Source organism: Malaclemys terrapin, chromosome 8, assembly GCF_027887155.1.
Source record: "Malaclemys terrapin pileata isolate rMalTer1 chromosome 8, rMalTer1.hap1, whole genome shotgun sequence".
Lineage (NCBI taxonomy): Eukaryota > Metazoa > Chordata > Testudines > Emydidae > Malaclemys > Malaclemys terrapin.
Genome location: NC_071512.1, coordinates 81374794 through 81384582, shown reverse-complemented (window position 1 = coordinate 81384582; position 9789 = coordinate 81374794). Strand labels below are relative to the sequence as shown.

General features: G+C 44.7%; 1 protein-coding gene across 8 annotated transcripts in view; it reads right to left on the bottom strand.

Annotated features, from left to right (window-relative positions):
• Positions 1-7286: 7286 nt before the first annotated feature.
• The window catches only part of SYDE2 (synapse defective Rho GTPase homolog 2), a 50327-nt gene continuing 47824 nt past the window's right edge, over positions 7287-9789 (bottom strand). For 5 of the 8 annotated variants that reach the window (XM_054038452.1, XM_054038445.1, XM_054038444.1 and 2 more), the window contains one exon: positions 7287-9749. In XM_054038452.1, coding sequence (XP_053894427.1) covers positions 9247-9749 — 503 coding nt within the window. In that variant the 3' untranslated portion in view covers positions 7287-9246. The remainder of the gene's footprint in view (positions 9750-9789) is intronic. The other 3 variants (XM_054038446.1, XM_054038447.1, XM_054038449.1) reach the window with 2 other exon arrangements.

Genomic DNA, 9789 nt, shown 5'->3' with positions numbered 1-9789 from the left:
GGATCTGCTGAGGTGGTCCGCTAATTCGTTCTGTGCTCCTGGGAGATAGGATGACTCCAGGTGAATGAAGTGGGCTATGCAGAACTCCCAGAGCTGGAGGGCTTTCTGACATGGAGCCCGTTACTCTCCCCTACCTTGCTTGTTGATATAAAACATGGCAGTGGTGTTGTCTGTCATAACTGCCACGCATTGTCCTTGTAGCCGGGCCAGAAAGGTTTGGCATACTAGTTGTACTGCCCTCAACTCCTTGATATTGATATAGAGTCAGAGCTTGTCCTGCAAACTTAGCCCTGTGTTAGGAGATCTCCCAAATGTGCGCCCCATCCCAGAGCTGACGCATCCGTTACCATGGACAAGGAGGGATGGGGGCTGTTGAAGGGGACTCCCTCGCACATTGTCTTGAGGGTCGAGCCACCATCGGAGAGACTCAAGTACTTGCTCTGACACAGTGACCACTGAGTCCAGGCTGTCGCGCCCCGGGCAGTAGAACAAAGTGAGCCAAACTTGGTGGGGTCTGAGCCTCATTCTGGCATGCAGGACCACGTAAGTGCAGGCTGACATGTGGCCGAGGAGACTCAGGCATCCCCTTGCTGTAGTGGTCGGGTACCGCCTGAGGCCTTGAATAATGTCTGCCATCACTTGGAAGAAGGCCTCTGGCAGAAACGCTCTTGCCTGTACCGAGTCCAATACCGCCCCGATAAACTCTATTCTTTGGGTCGGTAACAAAATTGACTTGTTCACATTGAGGAGGAGACCCAGTTTCTCGAAAGTGGATCTGACCAATCGGACTTGAGACTCCACCTGGTTCACTGGAGCATCCCCTGAGCAGCCAGTTGTCACGGTAGGGGTATACCCTGCACCTGCCTCCTTCGGAGGAAGGCTGCTACAACCAACATGCAGTTGGTGAACACTTGGAGGGCTGTTGACAGGCTGAAGGGGAGGACTATGAACTGATAATGGTTGTGGTCGACAACAAACCTGAGGAATCGTCTGTGTGCAGGCCGTATAGCTATGTGAAAGTAGGTGTCTTTCATGTCGAGGGTGGCATACCAGTCTCCCGGATCCAGAGAAGGGATAATAGCACTCAGGGAGACCATGCAGAACTTCAACTTTTCCATGAACTGGTTGAGTCCTCGCAGGTCTAGAATGGGTCTGAGACCCCCCTTGGCTTTGGGGATTAGGAAATAACAGGAATAGAATCCCTTGCCCCTGAGGAACCTCCTTTACCGTTCCTATGGCAAGGAGTGCCTGCACCTCCTGGGTAAGGAGTTGCTCGTGAGAAGCGTCCCTGAAGAGGGACGGGGAAGTGGGGTGGGAAGGACGGGAGCGGAATCGGAGAGCATATCCCACTTCTATCATGCAAAGAACCCTGCGGTCTGATGTTATTTGGGACCAAGCACAGTAGAAGTGAGATAGACTATTCAAGAAACAAGGGGAAGGAACCGGTATCGTGGCAGGTGTGTTGTCCTCGGGTACACCTTCAAAAGGGCTGCTTTGAGCCAGACGATGGCTTGGTCGGGCCCGGGCGGGGGATGGGAAGGTTTGCGCCTGCCATTCCTACCCCTCCTCCTTCAGAAGTCCTGCCTTAGCTGGCGAGGATAGGGGTGTGGCTGGTGTTGTGCTTTAAATGTTTGCGTTGGGTTGCCAAGGTATGCATGCCCAAAGATTTCATGGTCACCCAGGAGTCTTTTAGGTTGTGCAGCCTGGAGTCTGTTTGCTCCCAAAACAGGTCTGCTCTGTCAAACGGCAGGTCCTGCAGGGTTTGCTGCACTTCCAGGGCAACCCAGATGCCTGTAACCACGAGCCCCTCTTTATGACTATCCCAGAGGAAAGGGTATGTTCAGCTGAATCCGCAGCATCCAGTGAGGCCTGTAAAGAGGTCCACACCACTGCTTTTCTTTTGTCGACTATAGCCGCAAATTCGGCTCAGGAGTCTGATGGAATCAACATGGAGGCCCAAGAGTTGAAGTTATATCTACTGAGAATAGCTTACTGGTTAGCTATCCTCATCTGCAGGCCTCCAGTTGAGTAAACCTTTCTACCGAAAAGGTCCATCCGTTTTGACTCCTTTGATTTGGGAGTCAGTCCCTGCTTCCCGTCTCTCCTTCTTGTTAACCACTGTCACCGCTAAGGAGCAGGGCTGCAAGTGCGAGAAGAGATATTTGTACCCTTTAGAGGGTATGAAGTACTTCCACTCAACTCCTTTAGCAGTAGGCGGGATAGATGCAGGGGTCTGCTATAGAGTCTTAAAGTTGCTCTGGATCATTTTTATCAGTGGCAGAGCTACCCTGGATAGCCCTTCCAGAGCCAAGATGTCCACCATGGGGGCCTCAGGTTTGACCACCTCTTCCGCCTGCAACCCCATGTTGCAGGCAATCCTGGGTAGCAAGTCCTGGTGGGCTTTGTGGTCAATCGGGGTGGGGGCGGGAGGGAGATGTCCTGAGGCCGAAGCATCTGCCACCACCTCATCTGGGGACGAGGATGAGGAGGCCAGAGGTGGTGCAGGGTCTTCCTGACCCTCCAGCTCTCTTGCGTCCTCCTGCCCAGTGCCAAGGTCCTCAGCACCGACTGTTGTCGCGGTGGCCTGGATGGGTGGCGGGCTTTGTGCTGTCGTTGTCTTGGAGCCCCAAGGCATAGGTCAGTCTCTGGGCGGTGGGGGAGTTCAACTTGCGGAGGCTACCGACCAGAAGCCCCTGGAAAAAGACCCCCGGGCCTGGTGGTAAACCCAGGGGTTCCAAAAGGGCCACTGTGCAGGTGGCTGCCACTGAAGGTGCCAAGACACCACACCTGCATCCTGTCTGACTTGTGCTGGCTACGTCATAAATAGAAGGATTCCGAATCAAGAGTCCAACGAAGCCAGCCTCGACCATGAGGACCGTGGCGGCGCCGACGGGGACCAGTGTCGCTCCACCCTCGATGTCGGGGAGGGTGATTGCCACCCCGATGGTGTCAGGGAGCCTTGCCTGGAACCCGCCTCCAGTGAACGGTGCCGTAACATGGAAGATCAGGAGCAGTGCTGAGCTGGGGAGGGCAACTGCCTCATCATGGCTGGCTTGCTTCTAGACGGTGCAGGTCGTTGCAGCACTGGAGGCTTGTCTCTGACTGCTGGGGCTGAGGTATTGTCATGGCAATCAGATCCCTGGCAGCTTCAAAAGTTTTCAGGGTGGATGGCAGGTCTAACTCCTCCACGTGAGGATTGCCTTTCAGGAGTGTTGCTGGGCACCGGACTCAACGGTCCCCTTAACGGGACCGAAGTTGATGGCACCAAGTCTGGCACTCTTGGCGCAGAGTACTCCAGCATAGGATGCACTGCTACTGTGCCAGCCGACACCACCGTCTTCGGCACGGGGGAGTGATCCCATCAGTCTTTCTGTGCCACTTGTGCGGCACTGGGGAGTGAGAGCGGTGCTAGGTTGTCTCCACAGCCTGTGGTGCCGGGGCATGCCAGTGCCAAGGATCTCTTAGGCCAGAGTCCTTCCTCTGCACCTTGTTGCGCACGGAGGCTGGGGCGCTCGGCACAGACACGCTCGGTGCTGGGTCCTGGTGGTCCACAGCAGGCTTGGAGCAAAGAGCGGACTCCATCAAGAGCTCTTTAAGACGGAAGTCTTGCTCTTTCTCCGTCCTGGGGCGGAATGCCTAACAGATCCTGCACATGTCTGCAAAAAGAAGAACAGGAGTACTTGTGGCACCTTAGAGACTAACAAATTTATTAGAGCATAAGCTTTCGTGGACTACAGCCCACTTCTGCATCCGAAGAAGTGGGCTGTAGTCCACGAAAGCTTATGCTCTAATAAATTTGTTAGTCTCTAAGGTGCCACAAGTACTCCTGTTCTTCTTTTTGCGGCTACAGACTAACACGGCTGCTACTCTGAAACCTGCACATGTCTGGTGCATCTCCCCCAGACACTTTAGGAATGCGTCATGGGGGTCGCCTGTTGGCATAGGCTTACTGCAGGTTCCACAGGGTTTAAATCCTCGGGACTGAGGCATGCCCCAGAACCCAGGGAAGGGGAAGGGATTGGGGGGTAGCCCCACCCCCAATACCTTATCTACAAACTACAACTACAAACTAAAAACTAACAGCTACTATAAACACTAAGGGAAGCACTTGCTATGAAACCGACCGCAGTTCCAATGACGGTCACTGGTGGTAAGAAGGAACTGAGGAGGTGCTGGGTTGGCAGGGTCATATATTTGGCGCCATGAAGGCACCACTCCAGAGGGCTCCACCGTCAACCCGACGGGTGCTGCTAGGGGAAAAACTTTCCAACGACTGTGCACACAGCATGCACACACCTAATTGGAAACATCGGAGTGTTGTGGTTTTTGTTTTACTGACACCCACCCTTTTACTCCATATTTATTTGCTCCTCTCAGCACATACTACGTGGTCGCTGTGCAAAGTTAATACAGACTTTCATAAATTGCTTATGAGTAGTTCGCAAACTGGAACTTCCAAGTGTCTCAGTAGTTACGCTTACATCTGACAGTCTTGAAACAATAGTACTTCCTGCCAGTTGTAGCCCGGTGGAGCACTCTGGGTCTCCAGAGGCTTTTTTGATCAATTAAACTGAAAGGGAAAAGGGAAAGAACAAGCTGCAATAAGGGCAGTGCTTTGTCAGGTGTTTCTTTAGAACAAATTCAATGGTGCTCATATTTGCAGATGACCACAGAATAAGAAGGTTCACAAATGCATGAGAGTGCAGAACCAAAGTGCAACGTGACCTGGAGAGTTGTGGGAGCTATGGTCGGGATAGTCACCAGTAAGATACGTAAAGGCCTATACCTAGAGAGTGAAAATAAACAGCACAGAAACAAACTGGGCTCTGGAGAGTAGAGGTTTAACCAAGCTGCCACATCATACCCCCCGAAAACAAATTTGTTTTCATGTTGTCCCAAAATCACCAAGCAGTCTAGTTGTCAGTGTGATTGCCAAAGGGAGACTGGGAAGAAGTTGAGAACTACCAGCTTCAAAAATGTCATTGCTCCAGTTGTTGTGGAGGAAACAAAAACAGCTGAGTGGAGATTCTCTCTGCTTCCAGCCTGGAGAAGCTCACATCAGAAATCTCACAGCAACCAGACCTAACCTCACCCTTTCCTCAAACTGGGGTAAATAAATGCCCAGAGAGGGGCCTGGCTTCCCGATCAACCTTAACATGTCTAAATGAAAGTATTCCAGCTTTACTTCTCCAACTGCTTCAAGTTCAGACAGAGATATCCACTAGCTCAGCCAGGGTAGGAGTGTCGGCAAACAATGATTGATAAACACCTTTGTTCTGAGGGAAGCAGCTGAAGTTTCCTTCACAAAGCAGGTGCATATTGCTATGGCTACTGAGATGCATATTGCCAGAGACACAGAATAGCTAAGTGGACATCATCAGTGATAGGGAGTCAGGAGACCTGGGTTCTGCCCCAGCTTTGCCACTGTCTTGCTGTATGACCAAGAGCAAATCAGCTAAACTCTTTGTGTCTTAAGTTTCCCCATATGCGAAATGGTACTTACCTTTGAGATCTACTGATCAGTGTTGTGATCATTTTGTAAGACAGTGGATAAGCATTATCAGAAGTACAGATCTTGGTACCATTCTCCTATTTCCACTGGACTGTAAATTAAGTCGTTTGATTGGTGCTTTCCCCAGGCATGCTGTGTGTGCATCAACAGACACGTGTACAAATATATAAATGACCACACTTTTCTTATGGGAAAGCAGTTTGCGTATTTGTGAGTTGGGTAAGATTTCTTGACATGTTTCTGTGTTATCTTCATTTGCATCTAACTTCTTCATTATCTGGGACAGTAGAAAGGCCACAAAGCTCAAAGACAGTCTGCCTGTGAATTATATTATGTGCTGTAAAATCTAGTTTTTACATCCCTTCTGGTAGTAAGAGACCCTGCAGAGTGCAAACCACTGCACTACCACCTTCATGAGCTGTACTGGAAAAAACACACAAAAAATGGGGAACTCAAGAAACTGTAGTTTATTACTAAATAAGTATTTCAAGGCTTATCCATGGAGTTCACTGGGAGTTTTGCCTGAGTAAAGACTGCAGAACCTGAGGCTCATCTCTTGTATGCCATGAAGACCTATCTATTAGAAGAAATGCTAATTTCCATTTTGCTAGAACTACGCTCTTCTAATCCCTGCATTTAACTTCCCTGGTCATGGGGAATTCACATACTAATCCAGCTCTTTAAGAATCTTTTACAACGCTAAGTCTGACAGAAGGATGCAACTTGAACAAATATTATATAAACAGATTTGTGAATAGGCACAGTATATAACAAACAAAATGTTTACAGGACACCAAGATATTACAGGATGTTGTCATAACCCATTTAAAAGCAAACATGGCAACCACAATCATTCAAACTGCAAAATAAATTTTGTTTACCTGCAGTTAGATCCCTTATACAAGATCTCTGAAAAGGGAAGCGCTAGTATAATTAAACAACTCATGAGCTTGACATTAATTCAAGTAATTCATTACAGGTCATCTGATTACTGTGTTCTAATGTTGTTAAGATATTAAAGTTTAAATTAATTTTGATAAAGCAATGTGTTTGCTGCATAAAATGTTAATGCACTATTCAGCCTAGGAAATACATCTGTACATTAAAAAAAAAAAAAAAAGAAATTTCCACCAAATACTTTTGCATAATGGACCCTTTTGTAGTCTATACTGTAAACACAGAGAATGTAAGAAATAGTCTGGTTTACCAAAGAATATTTATACAAAAATATTTTAATGCTAAATATATTTATAAAAACAATATGGAAACCGATTAACCAAAACTGTCAACATATCTTTGTAACATACCAAGAACTGCCATCAAAAACACTGCTTTTCAAATATCAGGGGGTAGCCGTGTTAGTCTGTATCTACAAAAACAACAAGGAGTCTGGTGGCACCTTAAAGACTAACAGATTTATTTGGGCATAAGCTTTCGTGAGTAAAAACCTCACTTCTTCGGATGCAAGTGAGGTTTTTACTCACAAAAGCTTATGCCCAAATAAATCTGTTAGTCTTTAAGGTGCCACCAGACTGCTTTTCAAAGTTGCTTACAAAAACAGATCTACAAATGCTATTGCATTAATTTTTTTAAAAATCCTATATGAATGCAAATGCAATCTAGAAAACAAAATTCTCCAAGTGACTGAAAAAAAAATTCTGCAAACCACTAGAGTATCTATCGAGCAAATAATATATTCTGCCAAAGCATGTGTACAGTAGATAGCTTTAATTAAAGTATGTTTTTAAATAATCACTTACAAGACTTGATCACATTTTATTCTCAATTCAAATTTTTATTTAGAATTAAAATTTATAGTTTTAAAATTATACACATTCTGTATAAAAGTTTAAAAAAATACATTGCTTTATTGATAAATGTGTCAGATTAAATTTACATTTAAAACAATATTGTATTGCATATTTTAACACTTATAACAAAAATAAATTAATGAGAATGAATAAATCATTTGAAACCATGCTAAGATATTCCTTTAGAAAAAGGTAGTAAAATTGTACCCTAATTCTCAATGCCATTCTACTGCAAATAAATAATTATAAAACCTGGCAATATATAGAAGTATGTACTAGCTAAAGGCACTTACTACAGGGCAATAGGAAAGATATGGAAGGATGCATCGGACATAGTGAAAAGAAACAAGAAAATTAAATCCTATACTGCTAGTTGATTAAGACTGGATGTTTTAATTCCCAGTAAAAATGCTGTGACCTATAAAAGAAAAACAATGGGTTTGTGCCCTTTTGCTTGTTATGATGTTACAAAGGTGGCTTGGGATTTAAAAAAAAAATTAAACAAAATTCTCAGCTTTTTTTATTTTAGAAATTCAGTTGCCTGCCATGGAAGACTCTAGCTGATGGGAGGTATGACTATATTATGAGATCACAGATACCAAGGAAATGAAATCTGATTGAGAGGGGATGTGATTTTCATTCTGACTGTTTAAAACTCTTGATTTTGTTTGTTTCAGTTAACACCTATTTAATTAAAACACTGATGGGGGGGGGGGTGTCACACGACTGCCTTTCATAGGTATTTATCACCTCCAAGTTCCCAATGAACATCTGAATCATGCAAGATGACTTCCAAAGACATTAAAGATTTAACAGTCTGCTATTTCTAAGATAAAAGAAAAAAGCACACACCCTCTCCCCAAATAACAGCTTTAAAACCCAAAACCCTTTCAGACCTTCTTCACACATCAGAAAGGATTAAAAAAAATAAATAGCACAATCCTTTCTATCCCCCTTCTTTGCTTGAAGGGCACCTTTAAAGGGAACAGACAGGTTCACTGGAAACACTTAGGAAATGCTGGAATACTACTTAAAACTAAACTGGATGGTTTCTTAATGTAGTTAATAGTCAACAGCTGTGAACTGAAGCACAACATGTGACACAAGGTCATTTATATTAATCATTCACTATGTCCTCTCTCTCGGCACATATTTCTGTGCGTAAAATCAAATGCTACATTGCTCAAGCGAATCCTTATTTTGGCATCACAATGTGGAGCTTTTTAGAAACGGTTTCCTTATCTAATTCAGATTTCCCGCTTCCCAATATAACTATACAAACATGTACATAAATATATACAAACAAGGTTAGAAAAATATTTAACTTTTGCAGGTTTAAATAATTACTGAAAAGTGTTAATACAGGAATACAATAATATTTTGTACAGCTAAACTTTTATATATGTATAAAAAGCATTTTTTCATAGCAGCCTTTGCATTGCAAATGAAAAGGTGACATAGATGGTAGAATGGGATCTACCTAAAGTTCATGCTGCAAATCACAGGCCAAGAAACACTAATCCTCTACTAAGAGGAATGTCCGTACCAGGTATAAAGTTTCAGGAACGAAGAGTGCTGTTGCTACACAGAGCAGACAAAGATGGCACCTTATCTCCTGTCACATACTGTCCAAGCTTCATAAGTGCATAGTACCTTGACGGGGTGAGGGGGGAAATCACTTCTTCCTAACATCATTTCGCATAGTCTAAAAGGCCAACTTAAACCACGGAGGGTGAGGCCAATGTATTCTTCTAATGAGAAGAAAAATTATCCACAATAATGGATTGGCTAAATTGGATTTGTTTATCGAAGGGAGGCCACAGATTATTCCACAATGCATTAGAAAAACCAGACAGACAGACTTTTTTGAGGAGGCGGGTGGAGGAACAGGGAGGTATCAACAGCAGGTATCATGCAAGGAAATTAGTAAGTGATATTTAGTTTGTTTTTGTTGAGTTCCCGCTCCAAGTTTCCTATCAGAGTATCAATACTTTCTTGCAGGTCTTTGAGGTTTACTCTGTGGTCCACTGCTGAATCTATTGTTTGCATTGTCAAATAGGTCTGAAATGTATGCTCTTTAGACATGGACTTTGCGTGTTCAATCAGTCTATCTGGTCCATCTACTTTGCTGCAATCTTCCCCACTTTCTGTATCTTCTGAAGGAACATCATCATAGTCTGCTTCATTTAGGGTCTCCTTTGGATTCAAAAAGTAGTTTTCCCCACAACTGCTCCAGTCTCCTGCATAGCGATTACTTGAGGGACTGTCTAATCTGGCTGGTCTGGGCCTAAGTACCCCTGACATTTCAGTACTGCTCAAATTCAACATCTGAGGCCGCTGCTTCTTGGGTCTCAGATAATTCAAAGACGACTGGTTCCCTGGAAACATGTTTGAGTATGTTGATTCTTTGGCAGTTGAACATTGCACTAGAACAAAGAAGAAGTTTAATGAAAATCATAACAATCA